Source organism: Dendropsophus ebraccatus, chromosome 9 (genome assembly GCF_027789765.1).
Source record: "Dendropsophus ebraccatus isolate aDenEbr1 chromosome 9, aDenEbr1.pat, whole genome shotgun sequence".
NCBI classification, from domain to species: domain Eukaryota; kingdom Metazoa; phylum Chordata; class Amphibia; order Anura; family Hylidae; genus Dendropsophus; species Dendropsophus ebraccatus.
In genome coordinates this window covers 8278314-8302848 of record NC_091462.1, presented here as the reverse complement: position 1 = coordinate 8302848, position 24535 = coordinate 8278314, and the positions used below count along the sequence as shown (strand labels likewise).

Here is a 24535-nt window from a genome sequence, read left to right as displayed (position 1 = left end):
ACAGATGGGCCGTACTGTAATGCTGCACATCAGGTATGTGACATACTGTTATATCACTGCTTTCTGCAGTTATGCCGCATTAATCACCATCATGTTCATCTTATGTATAAAATCATGACTGTAAAGATTGTTAAAAAACAGAACAGGCACTGAATGGGTTTACATTGAAATCACTCTAAACTAAGGTAGAAACTAAACGTCACTAGAACTACAGTCGCTCTGCTGCATTCTCCATAGTTTTTTTTTCTTCCACAAAACATTCTAAACATCAACGCTAGAACCGCAAAGATCTTCACACCTCAGACGAAAGTCTACACAACCTAATGGCAACTCTCAGAACTAACACACAACTTTTTTTTTCCTTAACCTGGACCCTTCCATGGTAAGAGGTTTCAATGTTTGCTAAAAGAAATAATAAAAAAAATAAAAATCAATGAATAATTACTAGTTTCCGCCATAATGGGTACTGTCAGAAGTGATACGCTGTATAAAGCTGAGAATTCCATGATAAACCATTCATTGTCAGCCAAGCTTCCAGAAAGATCTGCTGCCAGTTTTGTTTGATGAATAACATTTTCAGGGTCGAACGTACATTGTGGAAGACAAGATGCTTTAGACATTCTTTGTCCTGTTATTTATATATATAAAAAAAATCTAACAATAAAAAAACAACATTCTCAATTCTAGTAACCAAGAAAAGAACAGAAATTGGCTTAAACAAATCCAGAACGCTCAGTTTTTTCTTCTGTACATTATAATGAGTTATTACATCAGAAAGTGCAGCCAACTACCTCTAGGACAACGTTCCCCCAACTTGTGGCTCTCCAGCTGCCCATCACGCCATGGCAAAACTACAATTTCCCAAAACTTCAAACTTTATAGATATTGAAAACTACAACTCCCATAATGCCCTGACAGAATGAGAGTTGTAGTTTTCCAAAGCCGGAGAGCCACGGGTTAAGGGGCACTGTTCTAAGAATTGGTCCTGCCTTTACGCATTACTAAAACAGCTCCATAGACTGGCCATCCTATGACTCCCATTGGCACCTGTACCCTGTCTCCTGTGTTCAATGGACCACAGAGCTTGGACACGAGAAGACATAGGAAAGCCAACCTAGAAATCTGTTCGCTCTCTAATAAAACCCTGATTTTAACACATTTAAATCTATGTAATAAAAATGTCAGAACAGAATAAAACCTGATGTGGAACTTTGTTGGTGAAAATGCAGCGATGCACATCACATGAACTTTTTTTGTAGGTCGGGTTAAGTATAGTCTGATACAGGGACCTGGACCTCTTGGTGGACCTGGTAACACCTGTAGATGTGACATGATCGGCCCATATCATCTCAGGTATTAATGGATCTATTATATATCAACAAGAAAAATTCTGACATTTGTTAGAGGCTGCGAAGAATAGTCAATAACACAAGAACGCCATTTCAAAAAGTTCCGTTTTAGTCAGCGGAGTGACTGTTGCAAAGGTTTGAGGCTGTTGGTACAATCCGGGAAGTATCCAAACGCTGTCAAACGGGAACAAAGCAAGAGCCACGCCGTGACGATGTGTAGGAGTTGGTCATGCAAGCAACAAAGCCATTCAGTGTAACGTGTTATTTTCTTTGCTTATTGAAAAAAAAAAGAAATCCCTCATGAGTGAACATGTCAAAAGCTTCTGCAAACTTCCAGGAAATTTTCTTTAACAAAAAAAAAAAAATTATATGTTCCAGGATCTTTACAGAAGCAACTTGTTCATCTTCAAGTAAACAGAAGCCTTGGACTATACTCCTCTTCCAACCATGAAGATACCACTCTAGCCGCGTCCTAGGGGCTAACTCCAGTGCGACGTCCACAATAGTTCACAGAGAAGGATCAGTAGGTCCAGTCTGGCATTTGCCCGACTCAAGTGATGACAGAGAATGAGCTGAGCCTTATTTATGGAGCATGTGAGGGGGAAGTAGATGGAACCTCAGTGTCTTGACGTGAATCCCATTCCGGGCCAGATCTCAGCTGTTGGTGAAAGTTCTGCCTGGAGAAGAATCTGGTCTGAAGTCGTATTTGCTTAAAGTACTCGGGTAGTATGTGGTCGTGTACACATTCGTTTGTTGCAAAGGATAAAAGTTGGTTCGGTCGTCGGGAAGCAAATTATTCTTATTGAGTGTCTGCAAAATAAAAGAATGAAAATATTAAGAACCTTGGAGTTGGACCTAAAGGCCTCATCCTCCACCCGGTGTGAGACGTCTACCCGTTACCATGAATGAAAAGGGTTTCCCTTAACATATTGTAAAGAACTTGTAATCCAGCTTTCCTTTGAAATCTTAAAAAAAACCCACTTTATTCTTCAATAATTACAGACAGAAAAGGCTACGATCTATATCCGAGCTTCTGTTCCAGGCCTCGGTCACAAAATCTGGTCAAATGAGTGGACAAACAAAACGCTGCCAGATTCTGTCACTTCTGTCAGATGAATGGACACCACAGCAGAAACCTGACAAACCCCATTAAAGCCAATGAGGTCTCTCGAGAGTCACTGGGCAGCGGACCGTTCCACTCCAGTCACGACTGCCAAATGGAATCTGCAATCGAGGCCCTGAACGTGGCCTTAAATAGTCATGAATGAAAGCCCTTCCATCCAGGCTACGACACCCTCAATTACAGTCACAGCCACGTTGTATCATGTAGCATTATATCTGAAATGCGTCGGCTGGATGGAGAAGTTGCCGTGCATGACTACGTTTAGAGTGAATCGCTTAGTTTGCTCGGCACTCGGCTTATATAATGGCTGCCTTTGATCTCCATTGCACTTCACCACAGGTGCCTGGAAAAGCTGGATCCTCTCCTGTAAAACTGGAGGAAGTTTCCCAGGACTGGATCCAGCTTTTCCAGGCACTCAGGGTGGAGCGGCAGGGAGCAGCACTAAGATAAAAGACAGCTGGTGTATAAGCAGAGTGCCGAGCAGACAACGCGATCCGATTAGTTTGTAATGTAAATTCGCTCATCTCTGTCATTTGTAATATCTAAAGAATAAAGCTGCGCGGAGATGCCAGATTACACGTTGTTTGCTATTGTCTGCGGTTATTGACTGACGCCGCACGGATCCACACTCCAGACCAGAGAAGTGGTGAGCTGGACTTGATTTTGCATTAATCATTGTAAAATCTCATCTCATTGATGCTGGAGGTAAAAGCTAATGATGAAGCCTATCGGCAGTGCCTGGGGGGATGAGGACGCTCTCTGCGGTATTGTACAATCATGAGCGGCATAAACAGTTAGAATTAATAACTCATTTGGGACTGTTTATCATATTCCGTCTGCCGTAAAACAATGCGCCGTTCATTAAACCTGGATGAGGCCGGAGCAGCCATTGTCTCTGATCTGCTGCCAGATGTGCGGGATATTATGGCTTTATTCATCAATCTCCGCTTTATCAACTATTTTCCTAAGCAAATTTGCTATCTTGAGTAATTAGGTGAAATGGTGGTCGGATTCGGTTCTGTTTTATAAACCTTTGAATTGTTGCCACTGGAGGCAGCCGATCTGGACTGGGATTCTCGGGTTATATTCGAGCTGGCGGAGGGCGTTCCACCTTATTTGATTCGGGGTGTAATTTCATCGTCGCTTCAAATGCACAAATGAAATTTCCCCTCACACAAGATAAATTGGAAATTGATATAATGAGTTTATTTTTCTATCTCCTTCAGCGTTTACCGAGCGGGGCCGCGCAGGAGGCTGACTGCGCATTTGATGGGACATTATGTTTTATTTCAAGCCAAGAAAGTAGAGAATTACAGAGAGAAATGATGCGGGAGGAGAATGTGAAAGCTCAGGACAATGGCTCAGTCATCTCCCATGATCTTCACTTCTATCACATTTTAGGCAAAATGTCCAAACAAATTGTGTTGTGCTGAAGCCAGACCGAGCAGAACCCAACCAGAACCAAGTATCTGAAGGATTCACTCACTATAAAGACACACGGCAGCCATGACAGGGGAAGTGTGTATCCGATCCATGTACAGCACGTTCTATGAGCCTCCGAGTGACACATTACATGTTGTGATTATACAATTAGGATCAATCACCAGTAAAATATGTAAAACACATCTAATAAATCAGACAGGCACCAGCTCATCCTGTACTGTTTGGTAGACTATGGCAGCCGGTCACATCCAATTACCGAGGCTTCAGCTAGAGACGTGTCAGAACCGAGACCGATGTACAATGTATAGAAAGCAAATCCAGAAGGATCAGTCATCAACCATTGCGGACTTCGTATACACTAGTGTATGGTGAATGGATAGGCTGTATTCTCAGTGATGTCACCGCTGATCTCTAGTGATGGATAGGCTGTATTCTCAGTGATGTCACCGCTGATCTCTAGTGATGGATAGGCTGTATTCTCAGTGATGTCACCGCTGATCTCTAGTGATGGATAGGCTGTATTCTCAGTGATGTCACTGCTGATCTCTAGTGATGGATAGGCTGTATTCTCAGTGATGTCACCGCTGATCTCTAGTGATGGATAGGCTGTATTCTCAGTGATGTCACTGATCTCTAGTGATGGATAGGCTGTATTCTCAGTGATGTCACTGATCTCTAGTGATGGATAGGCTGTATTCTCAGTGATGTCACCGCTGATCTCTAGTGATGGATAGGCTGTATTCTCAGTGATGTCACTGATCTCTAGTGATGGATAGGCTGTATTCTCAGTGATGTCACTGATCTCTAGTGATGGATAGGCTGTATTCTCAGTGATGTCACTGCTGATCTCTAGTGATGGATAGGCTTTATTCTCAGTGATGTCACGGATGATCTCTAGTGATGGATAGGCTGTATTCTCAGTGATGTCACTGCTGATCTCTAGTGATGGATAGGCTGTATTCTCAGTGATATCACTGCTGATCTCTAGTGATGGATAGGCTGTATTCTCAGTGATGTCACTGATCTCTAGTGATGGATAGGCTGTATTCTCAGTGATGTCACTGATCTCTAGTGATGGATAGGCTGTATTCTCAGTGATGTCACTGCTAATCTCTCGTGATGGATAGGCTGTATTCTCAGTGATGTCACTGATCTCTAGTGATGGATAGGCTGTATTCTCAGTAATGTCACCGCTGATCTCTAGTGATGGATAGGCTGTATTCTCAGTGATGTCACTGCTGATCTGTAGTGATCGATAGGCTGTATTCTCAGTGATGTCACTGCTGATCTCTAGTGATGGATAGGCTGTATTCTCAGTGATGTCACTGCTGATCTCTAGTGATGGATAGGCTGTATTCTCAGTGATGTCACTGCTGATCTCTAGTGATGGATAGGCTGTATTCTCAGTGATGTCACTGCTGATCTCTAGTGATGGATAGGCTGTATTCTCAGTGATGTCACTGCTGATCTCTAGTGATGGATAGGCTGTATTCTCAGTGATGTCACCGCTGATTTCTAATGTAACACGGTGGTAATGTCAGTCTCATGCAGTGATATCACTAGTACTGGAATCCATACATGATCTGTTTTATTTGTATCTAACAAAGGGAGGGAATAGGGCTTGTGAGATGATCTCGGGAGATGGCGTTTACCTGCTCTCCAGCTCCACTGGCACATCTCAAGGACTGGTGTCCCCGTTATTAAGTGCGTCACCTCTGTCAGCTACAAGCAACAGTTGACAGTCACTGTTCTGGGCATTGAGTGCACAGTGACATGAGAATGACACGTATGAGGTGATGATGATGTCACACAAACCTTGCATCAAGCTTATTACACACATGGACTGCCAGGAACATTCGTGAAAAAATCCAATGGAGGCAGCCACAGTATTAGTGTCAGCATGATTTCTTCATTTCTCCTCCTCCATGAATGACTGATGCCAGCACGGGAGCCATGAACACCTGACATAACGCCAGTGTTGGCCATTATTGAGGCCACTTATTGTCAGAGAGAAATTCTAAATATTAAGCTGCCAGCTATGTCTCCCGACCCCTCAATACACATGAACGCTCGGCATGGCTGAGAATTCATGTGTTTTCAACGGCAAATAGGAGGCAGGAAGCTGCTGCCAGATCATCCTCTCCTCCGATATCAGCTGCTAAGGGAGAAGGGGGGACCCCATACACATTAGATCCTTAGCTGCTGAAATGAATGAAGGTTACAGACATTCAGATGCAGCCATGTCCCTAGGAAGGAGGGGATGCTAGACTATTGCAGAATTCACTGTCTAAGCTTCTCGGTCCTCTTTCTTGTGGTCACGTTTCGTTTAGTGGCAGCACTCTGCTTTTACTTGGATGTGTATCTTTGCTGTACAGATTTCCCCATGATGGTGAAATGTGTTTCTTATAAATGTCCTACATATAAAACCACTGGCTTCTATGGAATCGGCTGCACAGAATGTACAGACAGGTGCCACCTGACTATCATAATCTTCATGCATCAGTAGATGCTGCTCATATGGTAAATGACTCCATAGGACAGGTGTCACGTGTGAATCTGGCAGTGCTTTGTGTATAGACCCATGAACATGCAACGTAATGGACCCCGGGGGAACATGCAGCCATGCAGAGAGAAGAGACAGCAGCAGACACATGTGAGAAGCTTCTACCAGGCTTCCTTCCTAAAGGCGGCCATACACCTTCAATAACTGTCAGGTAAGTGATGGCTCACTGGCTATGTCTCCTGTCCTCCCCATACACATGGATGTACGGCAAGACTGAGCGTTCATGTCTTCCCTAAGGGGAGGGGTATACTGCGGTCAGAGTGCCCAGGACCTGTCTTATCCCTCTAAGAAAAGAGTCAAGCACTGACTTACCATCATCCCGACCCTTCTCACCACTGACCTCATACTGTCGGCGGCCAGTGGCAGCAGGATCGGCCTACAGTATAATGAGGAGTAAAGGCATCAGCATTCTCGTGTGTTCTAGAAGGAAGATGTGTATTCTATAGATTTACAGGGCAGGAGCTTCAGCTATAAATAAGTGACTGGCTGGACTACAGGGTCCACATTGTAGTATAGTTTATATGTCTGATTTTTAGTATTTGCAGTTTGTTCAATACACGTCCCATCACCCATAAAGAATATTGTAGGACTTCGTTCTAGGATATAAGACTGTTAGGTTTGCACCGATAGAGGCGTGCTATTCTTATTTATATAGATCAGCAATCTCTTTTGGAGAAAATCTATGGACTTCAGCGACCCAGATTTGCCTTGTTCACATATTTATTTAGCCTGTGTGTATTTGTGCGACTATATCAGATGTTAGGCCCATCTCCTCCATTATGTCCGGCTTACAATGTCTTAAGTTCCCTGTACTAGTTCAGTCAGTCCCGGTAACAGCCTCCGAGGAGTTCAGTTTCACTGTCTAAAGCCGCTTCTTAACCAACAAGACTCCATAAAAATAAATCAAAGCGAGCGGATCAATAGCTCTAACAGAAAGCAGTGCGCTGATTTATTTCTGTGGCAGGTTAGCAAAAACCGAACATTAATTCTTGTCAACCACTCCAGGAAGCTAAGCGAAGCTGGCGTAAGAAGCCGAGCATCAACGGGATGTAAGGATCCCTCCTCCCACCTCAAAGGAAGCTTCAGAAAAATACCAGAGATATTAGAGGATTAATGGGTCAATACAAGGCAAGACGACCAGTTTCCATCACAGGTGGATTGCAGACTAGGGGATATGACTAGATGACCACAACATGCGACATCTCCCGATGGAATGCTCCGGCATGCTCCAACCTTCACCATCAACCACCCTATCCCCCAACCCTGTACCAAACAAATGCCCCATAACATACAACTCTCCACCAAACCCACAACCCTTACCTTGAACTCCATGGGAGTATATTTTTCATTCTTGGGTGTGGAGTTGCCCTTGTAGTGGAGATGGTTGGGGGTTGCAGGGTGGATCACGGTGGACTCCTGGGACTGTCTCTGGCACCGTTGGCAATAAACATAGATTACAAATGTCAGGAGGCTGGAGCCAAAGAAACAAGATACGCCTGTGGCTATCAGATGAATAAGGCTGAAACCTGTTATTGGAAGAGAAAAAAAAGTCAAGATCTGATGATGATGACAAATCCATGTGCTGTCCACCAGACGACAGGACATGATGGCAGTCCATCAGCCGTCAGAGTAATGAGATTTTTTTTGTACCTCCACATTCTTTGTTTTCATCAATACTTGAAGCCGGCAGAATGACTGCAAATCAAAGAAGGAGAAACTGCTGTGAATGCAGAAATACAGACTATAAGAAAATGATGTGACCCTTCAAGTCTCAGGGCGGCTATTCCATGTGTCATTACAGGGGATGGGAACAGGATGACAGGAGAATATTGAGGCCAACAGTCTAATACTGTGTTCAGTTGTGCAGATATAATAAAGGATTGCGAGATATACCTGGAATTTCATTGTATATACAGTCTCTGTACTGAGTGTGGTTTCCAATACACTGTGTGGCTCCCGGGTTGTGGATGTCACAGTAGCGGTTTCGATATTGGGTTCCATCTTCATGACACATGCTCCATTCTGACCACTCTGCCCAACCACCTGCAGCAAAGCAACCACATAAGTCATGGCGGCCCCCTCCATCTGCCCCACCACACTGACCACCAACACTCCCCATCTGGAGGGACCAAGGGCCCTATTACACAGAGTATTTATCCACCGATTCAGGCAGATATTGCTCCTTCATCATTGGCCGATCGTTGTCTTTCAACATGTTATAAAATGATTGGCCGCTGACCCGCTAACAATGCCCGCACGATTATCAAGCCATGTAATAGGCTCTATAAGGGAGCGCCATATCTAGCAGACCGGCGCTCGCTTACATCGATCATCGGGATTATGTAGAGACACAATCGGCATATACACACATAAATAGAGATGGGTTATTCTCATGTTCTCTCCATTTGCAGATCCAGAAACTAATCTCTGCATGATTGAATATCGTAACCTTCTGTACAGATTTGGGGGGTTGCTCCTTTTTCTTGGAGCATTGAGCCAATGCGAGTGGTGGGCTGTAAGGTTTGGTGGAAAAGGAATAATGCTAGAGAGAGTTCCTCAGGGGTCGCCCCCTTTTGTTCCAGGGAAGAAAAATCTTAAAGCTTCAGCAGGTTTGCAGACAACCGTGGTGTCCATCATGTGGGAACAGTGAGCTCAGCCTTCTCTGTTCCCCCTGCGCTCCAGTATACAGCAAGGTCCATAAAGAAGTGGAGGAGGGTTTTGGTGTGGAGGAGCGTGACCCGCTGCAGCACACAGCCCTGACCCTAACGCTATCCAACATTTTGGGGGCTCGCTAGAACAGAGACTGTGATCCTGGCTGGTGTTGAGCGAAACTGTGATAATTTGGGTTTGGCAATGTTATCGGAACCTGAATGATCTGCGTTTGATTCTCCATGGCTGCAGAAGTCAGATGCTGCCCTAGGGCTGTCAGGCCTATGACTCTATCCATGTTTTTCATGACTCTCTGGGGCTGCACCCAACTTCTCCAGCCACTGAGACTCAAATGCCGATCATTGGGGTTCCGATAACGTCAAACCTGAACATTTTGACAGATCTGTTTAATACTAATTCTGGCCTCCCCTCAACATCAGTGTCTGACCTCACAAATCCTCTAATTCCCACAGACCCCTCCAGAATCTTGGGGAGTGACTCCCTATTACTGCCTGTGGGAATAGGATACAATGTCCTAAAAACTGAATGTGGAGGGTCCAGTACTTTTCCCCATATAGTCTACATTCCCATGGGGGACATAGGTCCTCTGGTGACTGTGGAGTGTTATGACATGAACCAAAAGCAGCCGAATGTGATCTCTGTACCAGGCTGTCTGCCGACATGACATCTCCTACAACATATCTACCCAGACATCATCTCCACCTCCTCCTCCTCACAAGACACGCTGATGAAAAGGAACATGTCAGGGTTGAATGATGATTAGTTATGCACGAAGGAAACACGGTTCCCCGCATGTAAATAACCTTCCTTCTACCCTAGAGATGTCACGGCGGCTCTGACACCCCGGATTCAATTACCATAACTGGTAGCGCCATGATCAGCGCAAAGTCGGCAAACGGCTCCTAAAATGTGAATTTATTACTAACCTAAAATAAATCGAAAAAATATCAAACATGGAGGATACAATTTGAATCCTCTCAGTATCCTCTGGATGCCTCACCATGGGGGGGGGGGGGGGGTTACCCTGGGGTCAGGGACAGAATCGGGTGTTGTGGGCCCCTGATCGGCTATAGGAGCTGACATGCGTTTCTATGCCGGTTATTGACCTGTCATGCGCAGTGCGAGCTGACTGTACAATCACCTGCCATCTTTTCTTCAGATCGGGGCAGGTAGTCATTTAATTTTCACCTCGACGTGGGCTGCAGCGGAGTCTGACTCTGACAGACTATGACAGGATCCCGGCGTGTTATTAGGCGCTAATCAAAACCTGGCGTGTGCGCAGAGGCTCTGGTCGGATGTGCGCTTCTGCACAAACCTCAGGTTTACCTACACAACTTCACTCAACCCCCCCCAGATATCCCATCAATTATTCATACTGCAGCCGCCTGACTTCCCCACCGATCGCAACACGTCGTATAATGACTGAGATCCTGATTCCCTCCCAAACCTGCTGCAGTACCTGGTGGAGAGGCGTCCCCCTCCGTGCCGCAATGTCCTGGCCAGGCTCCACTTTAAATAAATCTCTTTGTGTGTTTATCCGACCTGTCTATGGGAATCAGCATACAGGCAATTACCGCTGACATGAGCCGTATGCCGGGATGGAGCTCACATACTGAAGCCTTGTCGGCACGGACTCTAGATCCGGCCCTTCCTGCATCTCGCTGCCTCATTACAATCACAGTACAGTCTTAGCTTTGATTCTCAGTTCTTCTAATAGAAAAACACAAAATGATTGTTAAAGCTTCTTCCATTGTGTGAGATCTAGAAACCAGCGCCATGTAGTGCAAGCATATTATTACTAGCGGCCACCCCACACGGCCCTATTATCACTCCGTGCTCTGTGAGCTCATTCATTGTCCGGCATCTGTATTGTGAAGCGCTGCCCACAGTCCGAAAGGCTTAAAGGGAATGTGCCATCAGAAAACGGCCAATTGCTGAAATCCTAAACTTTTATTGTCTATAATATAACATCCTTGCAGTTTTCATTCTGACCACTAAGCCTAATAATAAGCTAACACATCCTGTTCTGTAGAGATCAATTCTCAACAAGCATCTTATCATTACAGACTGGATAAGACACCATTCACTATAGGTGATGGTCACAGCTCAGCTTGCCTTTCTCCCTGCACAGGCCACAGAGCATGCCCACAACAACAGCAACCAATCACAGCTCAGCCTTCAAATATTTATGAGCTCTGATTAAATGAAACTTGAACCGTGATTGGTTGCTTTGGGCAATAAAAACCAAGACTGCTTATAAATCCTCCCCCCCCAAAAAAAAACCCAGCGATAATTATGACTTACCTCCTCCCCCTCCCTGTACAACGACCTCTGCACAGGGCACACTGCATGCCTAGAAATGTTCCCACAGAAGGCAATGGGTCATCTCTAGTCTATTGTTTCCTATGTCTATAGAGCTTGCTATAAAGCATCTGTCTAAGTGCTGATGATAAAGATCAGGCAATATGTCTGCCCCATATTAGGTAATTATCCCTTTAAGTGTGTGATAGTGGAGCCTCTCCCACCCACTGTTGCAAAACTACAACTCCCAACATGCCTCGACGGCAGCTCTGGAGTTAGGGGTTAAAAGGTCATTACAACGATGCCTTGTAAGTAGGGATATATATATATATATTTATATATATATACACACACACACACACAATGGTAAGCACTCATACAGAACAAGCCTGAACCCTATGCATGAACATTCTATAGAGAAGTATGTACCAGTCCACGCCTCCATACCTTCACAGGGGTAGGTGTTACAGAGCGCCTCCTCTGTGTGCAGACCGATGCAGATGTCACCACCGTTGGATGGGGCGGGGTTGGTGCAGGTACGTGTGCGCTGGTAATGTCCACCACCGCAGGTGGCCGAACACTGTGTCCACGATGACCAACAGGACCACGAACCCTTCACTGAGACACAAAGAGGGCAAAAATGTCAGGAGGAAAATAATCACTTACTGCTCAGAGAATGAAGAGAACGATGCACAGATCTGTCAGGAGAGAAAAGGTGAACGTCCAATCCTCCGCACATCAAGTGCTGGAACATGAAATATCCCTGACAGATACAAGACTCCACAACGTGAGGAAATCTCATCAAATCCGACAATTCTACTGGAAGGAGAGGCCGGATACAGCACTGTCTATAATGGTATATAGTAGTTATATCCCTGTATATAGGAGCAGTATTATAGTAGTTATATTCCTGTATATAGGAGCAGTATTATAGTAGTTATATCTCTGTATATAGGAGCAGTATTATAGTAGTTATATTCCTGTATATAGGAGCAGTATTATAGTAGTTATATTCCTGTATATAGGAGCAGTATTATAGTAGTTATATCCCTGTATATAGGAGCAGTATTATAGTAGTTATATTCCTGTATATAGGAGCAGAATTATAGTAGTTATATTCCTGTATATAGGAGCAGTATTATAGTAGTTATATTCCTGTATATAGGAGCAGTATTATAGTAGTGATATTCCTGTATATAGGAGCAGTATTATAGTAGTTATATTCCTGTATATAGGAGCAGTGCTATAGTAGTTATTTTCCTGTATATAGGGGCAGTATTATAGTAGTTATATTCCTGTATATAAGAGCAGTATTATAGTAGTTATATTCCTGTATATAGGAGCAGTATTAGTTATATTCCTGTATATAGGAGCAGTATTATAGTAGTTATATTCCTGTATATAGGAGCAGTATTAGTTATATTCCTGTATATAAGAGCAGTATTATAGTAGTTATATTCCTGTATATAGGAGCAGTATTAGTTATATTCCTGTATATAGGAGCAGTATTAGTTATATTCCTGTATATAGGAGCAGTATTATAGTAGTTATATCCCTGTATATAGGAGCAGTATTATAGTAGTATATTCTTGTATATAGGAGCAGTATTATAGTAGTTATATTCCTGTATATAGGGGGCAGTATAATAGTAGTTATATTCTTGTATATAGGAGCAGTATTATAGTAGTTCTATTCTTGTATATAGGAGCAGTATTATAGTAGTTATATTCCTGTATATAGGAGCAGTATTATAGTATTTATATTCCTGTATATAGGAGCAGTATTATAGTAGTTATATCCCTGTATATAGGAGCAGTATTATAGTAGTTATATTCTTGTATATAGGAGCAGTATTATAGTAGTTATATTCCTGTATATAGGAGCAGTATTATAGTAGTTATATTCCTGTATATAGGAGCAGTGCTATAGTAGTTATTTTCCTGTATATAGGGGCAGTATTATAGTAGTTATATTCCTGTATATAAGAGCAGTATTATAGTAGTTATATTCCTGTATATAGGAGCAGTATTAGTTATATTCCTGTATATAGGAGCAGTATTAGTTATATTCCTGTATATAGGAGCAGTATTAGTTATATTCCTGTATATAGGAGCAGTATTAGTTATATTCCTGTATATAGGAGCAGTATTAGTTATATTCCTGTACCCACTGGAAACCCATTAGTTAGGTCAAAGTTGCAGGAGGGTGAGAATGAGAGATAAGAGGAGCAGTGATAACTCTTGCTGTGAGGTGCGGTACTGCCACAGTGTACGGTGCTGTATATTATATCACAGGGAGCATCTCTGATCACTCATACAGAGTTCTGGAGATTTATAGAATATTCTGTACATTTATGTATTTAACATAAACTATTTATACTTTTCTGTGTATAAAAATGTAACATAATCAAGTATCAGTGTTAATTAAAAGCATCTCTCATGTTGGCCGGGTCATACATATTTAACAGGCAGCAGCCGCCAACGTGTCAGATAAACAAAAAGCAAAATGTGGTCTCCAGACAAGCTGTGAATCCGGATAATCTCAGCCCGATAAACAAGACTCCAGCCCTTTTATTAGGAGTTAAAAATAACCAAATGAAAGAATCACATTACATTCAGCTGCCAGGACGGTGGGTTTGTTACAGTGTATCAGTGCAGACAATCCTCAATAGCCCAGACTTCAAGCTGATGACATGTACATGCGCTGATGCAGTGTAACAAACCCTCAGCTGGGGAGTATCCTGCAGATCCTGAAAGGGTTACAGATGAGCAGAGGAGCCCTTTAATAAATGTTCCAGCAGTCACACAGTGTAACCATGGGCAGGATTTGTAGCCCTGTGTGTGGACATAGATCATCCGGCCGCTGACCCACACTTGACCGCTGTATAAATCCTGCCCGTCCTCGGCTGCCGACCTTTCACCTCGTCTCTATCGACGTGCTAAATTGCTGAGGCTGAGTTAAATCTGCATAAAGTCTCCGTCCTCGCCCCGATCTGTGTTTCATTTGTTGACAGAAATGAATAAAATTGGGAAATTTTGAGGCTTTAATGATCTTTCCTAAGTGGTTGAATTTCTTCCAAAAATCCAAAAATTTGAGGCCATTGCTGGATGTGCAGAAAGCTCGTGTTTGGGCGGTAACGTCAGTGCAGCAGTGAATGCGGCAGAGCTGTAATACCACCCACCACCTGAGAACGGGGGAGGCGCTGTTGGCCTAATACTGCATTACCCCTTTATTTCATGCACTGCAGCAGTTTCTATGGGATCTATAACTTTGTTCATTGTAAGATATGGTATATACTGACACACAGGCATAACGGTAGATTAGAGGAATTGTGAGGGGAGTGACAACCCTAGTACTGGCAGCGGTTACTCAGCTGCCAATGGTGTCGCTTTATAACCCTGCACACCATAGGACGGTAAAGGAGGGAGAGCTGGATGCAGAAAGCAGGAGAAATACTTACATTAAAATGCAGCAGATATAGAAAAGGATTTTTCTTTCAGTCATTCTCCAGTAGGTGGCGCTGGTTCAATAACGTTATAAACATCTACACCAGGGCTCCGGCTGATGCAAAACTACAACTTTTACAAATGTTGTAAAACTACAACTCCCAGCATGCACCATGGAAGTTGTAATTAAGTAACATTTGTAAACTTTTAGCCAAACTGCAGTATAAGATTATTTTCAGGGCACGATGGGAGTCACTAGAGCTGCAATGTGAAAGATGTTACCTTGGAAGCTGATGGGAGTTGTGGTTTTGCATCACTTTAAAAAGTTGTAAAATTTCTGCAGTTTTGTCAGGACACGATGGGAGTCAGGGACGGATTAAGGAATGGGCACCAGGGGCACGTGCCCCTGGGCCCCCACCACAAAGGGGCCCCCACCAACCCGAACCCGGAAGCAGAGTTCCGGGTTCAGATTGGTGCATCTATGGCTGCATTTCCACGTTCCGTGATCCTGTCGGATCACGGACGTGGAATGCATGTACCGGAGCCCCCCCGCGGCCGGACAGCATCTGTAATTAGATGCTGGGAGCGGGGGAGACTGTATTCATAAGCGCCGCGCTGTAATAAATCAGCTGTTACTACAGCGCAGCAATTATGAATACAGTCTCCCCCGCTCCCAGCATCTAATTACAGATGCTGTCCGGTCGCGGGGGGACTCCGGTACTGGCATTCCACGTCCGTGATCCATCAGGATCACAGAACGTGGGAATGCAGCCTATGGCATCCAGCGCTCTCCTGTGTCCGGTTGCCGCTAGACACAGGAGAGCGCTGTGCCTGTGAGCTCCTGTGAGGCGGCGCACGCCTCTTCTCTCTGGCGGGCTGCCTTTGTTCGCTCCTGAGCTGGCCGGGCCCTCTGCCATCTTCTGCAGCGCACGTCTTCTCCCGCAGGCGGCGCGCGATGAAATGACGTCATCGCGCGCCGCCTGCCGGAGAAGATGGCAGAGGGCCCGGCCCGCTCAGGAGCGAGGAAAGGTGAGTGGAGTGTTTTTTGTTTTTTTTACTACATCAGCACACCACAGGGGATTGGGGGGGGGTACAGCTACCAGCACACCACAGGGGATTGGGGGGGGATACAGCTACCAGCACACCACAGGGGATAGCTACATGAGCACCACTAAATCGTTAATTACAATGCTAGGGGCACTGGGGGCGCAAGTACTTTTCCTTGCCCCAGGTGCTGCTAACCCACACACAGCACATCTGCACACAGTATAACATTAAGTGCGGACACAGCAGGAGCACAAGATATTATTGCTATATGGAGGCACAGCCAGGGACATTATGACTATATGGAGGGCACAGCCAGGGACATTATGACTATATGGAGGCACAGCAGGAGACATTACTACTATATGGAGGGCACAGCCAGGGACATTATGACTATATGGAGGGCACAGCCAGGGACATTATGACTATATGGAGGCACAGCGGGAGACATTACTACTATATGGAGGGCACAGCCAGGGACATTATGACTATATGGAGGCACAGCAGGAGACATTACTACTATATGGAGGGCACAGCCAGGGACATTATGACTATATGGAGGGCACAGCCAGGGACATTATGACTATATGGAGGGCACAGCCAGGGACATTATGACTATATGGAGGGCACAGCCAGGGACATTATGACTATATGGAGGGCACAGCCAGGGACATTATGACTATATGGAGGGCACAGCCAGGGACATTATGACTATATGGAGGCACAGCGGGAGACATTACTACTATATGGAGGCACAGCGGGAGACATTACTACTATATGGGGACATAGGGACTTTATAACTATTTGGGCGCACAACAAGGGAATTCTACATACACGGGCAACTCACATACAGTACTTACTCACTTTACTGGAAATCACACCAAAAAGTGGAATTACTACTGTTTGAGACCTTATAGGTTGGGAAAAAGGAAGTAAGTTGTTGAAAAAGTGCGGAGCCTGAGATGTTTGTCTGGCAGGTTCTAAAGAGACGAATTGTAGCTGGAAGAAATCATCATGGTGGTCCAGGCCAGATGGAGAGGAAAAGGAAAGTGACACTTCAGATCAAAGAAGACATCACCTGTGAGTCACTGAATGATGTTTTTTTTTTGTGTGTATTTTTTAGCACATTATTGGGTAGGGGTGCCCCAGGGTAAAATAAATAAATTGTTAGACTATATTGCTCTAAGCCATAATACCCACACTGCTTCTCCCTAGCAAAATCTCCCCACATGTTCAAAAATCTGCCACCGGCCGTGCATCGCTACGTTTAATAGTGATGTGCGACCGATGGCTGATCCAGCCTTATAAAAAGCTCTGTAAGCGAGCGCCAATCTAGCAGAACGACGCTACTTACCCAGTGGGTAAGAACACACAGAAGGTGCTGGGTTCTCACATTGTGTTTGTGATAATAATGCAATGTGAGAACACACCCTGATAGTCAGCCTTCCCCGCTCCTGTCTCTAGGCCTGGCATCTTCCTCTGCACTGCAGCCTCCAGTGACCATCACATGCACAACATAGGAGGATGCTGAGCCACACAGCCAGGAGTGAGAAGGGGTCTGTGCTAAGTCGCCTACAGTAATCAGCCACCTGTATAGATTGCAGTATAGTTATTTTTTTTGAGAGGGGGGGGGGGGGGAAGGGGGGGACCTCAAAAAAATTGTCGCCCAGGGCCTCCACCAACCTTAATCCGGCCCTGATGGGAGTTCTAGCACACTGCTCTGCAATAATACTAACACAAACGATTCCACAATGTGCACATTAGATTGTGAGCTCTGCAGCCCAGGACGCTTGGTCTCTATCATCAGTGTGCACATTAGATTGTGAGCTCTGCAGCCCAGGACGCTTGGTCTCTATCATCAGTGTGCACATTAGATTGTGAGCTCTGCAGCCCAGGACGCTTGGTCTCTATCATCAGTGTGCACATTAGATTGTGAGCTCTGCAGCCCAGGACACCGGGTCCCTGAGTGCTCGGGCTCTATTATCAATGTGCACATTAGATTGTGAGCTCTGCAGCCCAGGACACCGGGTCCCTGAGTGCTCGGTCTCTATTATCAATGTGCACATTAGATTGTGAGCTCTGCAGCCCAGGACACCGGGTCCCTGAGTGCTCGGTCTCTATTATCAATGTGCACATTAGATTGTGAGCTCTGCAGCCCAGGACACCAGGTCCCTGAGTGCTCGGTCTCTATTATCAATGTGCACATTAGATTGTGAGCTCTGCAGCCCAGGACGCTCGGTCTCTATTATCAATGTGCACATTAGATTGTGAGCTCTGCAGCCCAGGACGCTCGGTCTCTATCATCAGTGTGCACATTAGATTGTGAGCTCTGCAGCCCAGGACACTCTGTCTCTATCACCATTTTGCACACATTGAAGCATATGAACCGCAGTAATAGTCATGTAAACTTTAGCCCAAGCACCTATATAGCGGTATTTATTGGCGGCTCTGGTGCAGTTTTTATTATTCATTACCGGACCCGGCGCAGTTTACAGGGGAATAAAGGCCGAGATTATGACGGCGAGAAAACAATTTCCCCATAAAGCAGCGGAGAGCACCTTGTTGTTTTCAATTAAGACGTAATTGTGTTTTCCTCACGTTCGGTAGGAGTCCGACTCCTCGTAAAGATTATACTACCCGGGACCATGGGAGATGGCGCGACATAAAGCCGCACTCCGCTAATGAGCAGAGCCCCACCGCTGAGCGGCGACAGAGATCAATGTCACATACAGAGAGCGTTATGGCTCAGTAATGGCGTCTTGTCTAACCTGGGATCCCCGGAGAGGAGCCCATTACTTTTATGAGAAGTTTTCGTCTGTCAGGGAATGATGGGAGTTGTACTTGTGAAACAGCTGGAGAGTCACAGGAAACCTGGGAAGAAGTGTTCATCACCTCTGCAGCGCCACCACAGGAGAAGTGAGGCATTACACAGCACTAGGAACCCTCCAGAGCAGGAGAGGTTTTCTATGGGGATTTGCTGCTGCTCTGGACAGTTCCTGACATGGACAGAGGTGGCAGCAGAGAGCACTGTGTCAGACTGGAGAGAATACACCACTTCCTGCAGGACACACAGCGGCTGATAAGTACTGGAAGACTGGAGATTTTTAAATAGAAGCAAATTACAAATCTGTTTAACTTTCTTAAACCAGCTGATTTGAAAGAAAAGATTTTCGCCGGAGTTCCCCTTTAACCCCTTAACGACATCGGGCGTACCTATACGCCCCCGCAGGGTGGGCTTTAACGCAAACGGGCGTATAGGTACGCCCGATGTTTCCCCGATCGCTGTGTGTTCACACACAGCGGTCGGGGAAGATGGCCTGCTATAAATCATAGCAGGCCATCTTAGCTTCACGGCACGGGGGGTGGTTAACACCCCGTGCTTACGATCGCCGCTATAGGCTGATCAATTCAGATCAGCCAATAGTGGCGATCGGAACCTTTCCGGGTCATCGGCGACCCGATGACCCGGAAAAAAATGGCGGTCGGTGCTGTCCGAGGACGGCACCGACCGCCATTACTGTAAAAAGTAATGGTGATCGCCGTGCCACCGGCCCGATCGCCGTGAACGGCTGGCCGGCCGTTCACGGCGATCGGGCCGGTGGCACGGCGATCAGAGTCCCACAATATAGTAAATACCTGCCCTGGACCCCTCAGCTAGGTAGCCGAGGGGTCCAGAGCAGGTATTTGTACATTACTCACCTGTCCCGGGCTCCTGATCGGCGTCTTCCGGGTTCGCGGCGTCCTCGTCTTCGTTCGGGTCTTCGGCTTCTTCCGTGACGTCACGTTCGGCTTCTCTCGGCTATTTTCGGCTCCAGCGTCGGCTTTTTCCGTATTTTGCGCTCTGCTGCCCTCTAGCGGCTGATATGTGTAATACACTTATCAGCAGCTACAGGAATGTTCAGAATGTAGAAAATTTTTTATTTTTCAATTTTTTTTTTTTCTATTTTCCGCACCCTATCGCCGCTGAGTGTTGATCAGCATCGCACGAAAGTGCGCTGCTAATCAGCAACTCCTCCTTTTTGGCGTAGGGTGTTTTTTTTCTATATTCTACTGCCACAGTCTGCTAATAAGTGCCGCACATAAGTGCGGCATTTATCAGCAACTCCTTTGTTGGCGTAGGTTTTTATTTTATACTTACTGTAAAAAAACACGTAAAAAAAACACTTCATTACACCACACTACATTGAATAAAGTTTGACACTACACCACTACATACCACATATACTAGTCCCCGTATAAAGATGACCCCCAGGGTGTTTTCGGCGTCAGAGGGATACGTTATTATTGCCTCCGACACCGAAACAGCCAGTGAGGATGAATGGGGGATCCTTCGTTCCTCCATTCATCCTCATCCTCCTCATCATCCAGTGACATGTCTGGGGGGTAGCGTAGCGTACGCTGCCCCCCAGACACGTCTTTTCCGCCAGTACCGTCCCAATAAGAGATCACGGTATGGTGTGAAATTCTACAAACTCTGTGAGAGTACCTCAGGGTACTCTTACAGATTTAGGGTACGTGCACACTGCGGAATGGCGAAGGATAACCCTTCGTGCATTCCGCAGCTGGCACCCGCCGGCGGACTGATGCGGACGCATGTCTCCGCCCGTGTCATAGACTCCATTCTATGCACGGGCGGAATCCGTCGTCCATCCAAAGAATGAACACGTTGGACGGAGAGCGGAATCCGCCCGTGCATAGAATGGGGTCTATGACACGTGTGGAGACGTGCGCCTGCATCAGTCCGCCGGCGGGTGCCAGCTGTGGAATGCACGAAGGGTTATCTGTCGCGATTCCGCAGTGTGCACGTACCCTTAGAGTGTATGTAGGAAGGGACACCCGAATCCAGCCCCAGATGCCCCCAGATGCCCCCTCCCCCCCCATCCTCGGAGTTAGTGGGAAGATCGTCCGGGACCTGATCTTCCCACTGCTGGATAAAGGTCACCACCTGTACGGGGATAACTTTTATACCAGCACCCCCTCTTCCGGTCCCTCGCTGCCCGAGCTACTGTAGCTTGCGGCACCATCCGAACATATCAGAAGCAGTAATAGTGCCCTAATATTTAGCAGCCATGGAGCGGACCCAGCGCTTCTGGATATGAAGGACCCCATATCGCACCAGGACAACATTTTCCAGGTGACGTCCCCCACACTGGAGAACGGGAGACCCCAGAAGAAGTGCAGAGTGTGGCGTAATAGGGGGATCAGGAAGGACACCATTTTCCAGTGTGACACCTGTCCTGATCCCCCCGGCCTCTGCATACTGGATCGCTCCAAGGCGCACCACACGTCATTGGAGTTCTACATTATCTAAATTCTGTCCCTTATTCCTATTTCAGGGGTCACGTTGATCCAGGGATTATTCTGATCGCCAATATGGAGTCGGGAAGGAATTTTTCCCGTGATGAGGCTACTGTCGTCTGCCTCACGAGGGGTTTTTGCCTTCCTCTGGATCAACACAGGTTGAGTTTGATGAACACCTGTCATTTCCAACCTTATAAACTAATAATTGGCCCAATACCCCCAAATAAATTAGAATTGTCCCTTTTCCCCAGCTAAATAGGTATGGCCGCCATTCCCATTAGAGGATGCCATGATGCAATTACAAAGCCTCTGTGCGGCCAGGACAGTAGAAACCCCCCACAAGTGACCCCATTCTGGAAACTACACCCCATAAGGAATCTAACAAGGGGGGAAGCGGGGATATGGCCCCCTGGTGACGGCCACATTTGGGACGTGAAAATGAAAAAAATTTTATTTTTTATTTTCTCGGCACATGTTCTACTTAAGTGCCCGTCACCAGTGGGGTCCATATCCTCACTGCACCCCTTGTTAGATTCCTTATGGGGTGTAGTTTCCAGAATGGGGTCACTTGTCGGGGGTTTCTACTGTCCTGGCAGCACAGGAGCTTTGTAATTGCGACATGGCCTCCATCCTCCATTCCAGCCTCTAAATGGCGCTCTGTCCCTTTGGTGACTTGCCCTGTGCCCATATGGCACATTATGCCCACATGTGGGTTATTTTCGTACTCAGGGGACACTACCCTACACGTTTTGTGTTCATTTTCTTTTTTAACCCCTTGTGGAAATGGAAAAAAATCAAGGCTAGACCAACATTTAGTGTAATTTTTGTAAAATTTTTACTCTAAATCATTAATCTTGTCATGTTTTTTCATTTTCACAAGGGGTTAAAAGATAAAAAAAAACATTTAATGTGTAGAGCAATTTCCCCTGAGTACGGAAATACCCCACATGTGGACATAAAGCGCCATTCGGTTGCAGGGTAAGCCTCCGAAGGGACGGAGCGCCATTTGGTTTTTGAAGGCTGGATTTGGATGGAATGGATTTCGAGGGGCCATGTTGCATTCAAAAGGCCCCTGTGTTGCCAAGACAGTTAAAACCCCCCACAAGTGACCCCATTATGGAAACTACACCTCTCAGGGAATGTAACAAGGGGTGTAGTGAGCATATGGACCTCACTGGTGATGGGCACAAATGTGGAACAATGTGGCGTGAAAATGAAATATTACATTTTTTACACTATAATGTTGGTTTAGCCTTGAATTTATCATTTTCACAAGGGGTTAAAAGAGGAAAAAAAAACAAAATGTGTAGAGCAATTTCCCCCGAGTCCGTAAATACCCCACATGTGGACATAAAGCGCCATGTGGGCGCAGGGCAAGCCTCCGAGGGGAAGGAGCGCCATTTGGATTTTGGAGGTTGGATTTGGCTAGAATGGATGATGAACGCCATGTCGCATTTACAGAGCCCTCGTGCTGCCAAAACACTGGAAACCCCCCACAAGTGACCCCATTCTGGAAACTGCACCCCTCAGGGAATCTAACAAGGGGTGCAGTGAGGATATGGACCCCTTGATGACGGGCACATTTGTGCCATGAAAGTGAAAAAATGAAAATTTTCCCTTTCACGTCACATTGTTCCACATTTGTGCCCGTCACCAGTGGGGTCCATATGCTCACTGCACCCCTTGTTAGATTCCTTGAGGGGTGTAGTTTCCAGAATGGGGTCACTTGTGGGGGGTTTCCAGTGTCTTGGCAGCACGAGGGCTCTGTAAATGCGACATGGCCCTTGAAATCCTTTTCAGTGAAATTCAGCTTCCAAAAGCCAATTGGCGCTCCTTCCCTTTGGAGGCTCGTTCTGCGCCCGCTTGGCACTTTATCGCCACATGTGGGGTATTTCCGTACTCGGGAGAAACTGCGCTACACATTTTTTGTCTTTTTTTTCCTTTTATCCCTTTAAGAAAATGAAAAATTGAAGGCTAGAACAACGTTTTAGTGTAAAAAATTAATTTTTCTTTTTTCACGCCATATTGTTCGGAAAATCTGTGAAGCACCTGTGGGGTCCAGATGCTCACCGCACCCCTTGTTACATTCCTTGAGGGGTGTAGTTTTCTAAATGGTGTCCCTTTAGGGGTGTTTTTTAGGTTTTGGCACCCCAGAGCCTCTGCCAACCTGAAGTGGTACAGTCAAAAATGACCAAATATAACGGAGGCGTTGAAATTCACTAGGCGCTCCCTTATATCTGAGGCTTGTGGTTGCGTCAAATAGCGCAATAGGGTCACATATGGGGTATTTCTATAAACTGCAGAAACGGGACAATAATTATTGGGGTGCATTTCTCTGGTAATAAGTTTATAATTATGAAAAATATTGGATTACAATAAAATCTCTGCACAGAAAATTAAAATTTTCAAATTTCTTACACACTTGGCTTTTATTTCTGTGACTCCCCTAAAGGGTTAAAACACTTTCTGGATGTGCTTTTGCAGAGTGTGGGGGGTGCAGTTTCTGAAATGGGGTGCTTTGTGGGGCTTTCTAACATACAGGCCCCTCAAATACACTTCAAACCTGAACAGGTCCCTAAAAATATCTGATTTTGAAATTTTACTGAAAATTTGGAAATTTGCTGCTAATGTTTTAAGCTTCCTATTGTCTAAAAAAAAATGAAAGATCGTTTAATAAATGCCGCCAACATAAAGTAGACATGTTGCTAATGCTATTTAATATATAATTTATGTGGTATAACCACTTTCTGTATACGCAAAAAAGTTTCAAAGTTGGAAAAATGCAGTTTTTCACATTTTTTCACATTATTTGGATTTTTTTCATAAAGATTCGTTATGAGTATCGACTCCAATTTACCAGAAATGTAAAGTACAATATGTCACGAGAAAACAATCTCAGAATCAGCCGGATAGGTAAAAGCATCCCGAAGTTATTAATGAATAAAGTGACACTGGTCATATTCATAAAATTTGTCTCTGTCATTAAGGCCATTTCAGGCCCGGTCCTTAAGGGGTTAAAGGGGTTGTCCAAGCTTAGAGAAACATGGAAATTTGCTTGCGAAAACATCACCACTCCTGCCCTCCGTCAGGTGTGGGGCTCAGTGCCATTGATTGATTTATTTATTTTTAACCTTTTTTACTTGCAATTTTTGCCCTGAATGTACAAACACACGATTGTTCAGTTCACTGCAATATTATTCTAACGTATTGCAGTGTCCTGTTTAGCTGATCTTCTATTAGACCCCTTACTGGCCCCCTGGAATCGGGTCACAATGGAGAACACCCCCTTTATTCC

At 45.4% G+C, this 24535-nt stretch overlaps 1 protein-coding gene across 5 annotated transcripts in view; it reads right to left on the bottom strand.

Moving 5' to 3' along the window:
* Positions 1 to 619: 619 nt before the first annotated feature.
* Positions 620 to 24535, bottom strand: part of SEMA5B (semaphorin 5B) — a 214979-nt gene continuing 191063 nt past the window's right edge. For 4 of the 5 annotated variants that reach the window (XM_069982448.1, XM_069982450.1, XM_069982449.1 and 1 more), the window contains exons 19-23: positions 11897 to 12067; positions 8372 to 8521; positions 8129 to 8173; positions 7799 to 8004; positions 620 to 2159 (exon numbers count right to left, since the gene is read on the bottom strand). In XM_069982448.1, the coding sequence (XP_069838549.1) occupies positions 2004 to 2159; positions 7799 to 8004; positions 8129 to 8173; positions 8372 to 8521; positions 11897 to 12067 (728 nt within the window). In that variant the 3' untranslated portion in view covers positions 620 to 2003. The remainder of the gene's footprint in view (positions 2160 to 7798; positions 8005 to 8128; positions 8174 to 8371; positions 8522 to 11896; positions 12068 to 24535) is intronic. The other variant, XM_069982452.1, reaches the window with a different exon arrangement.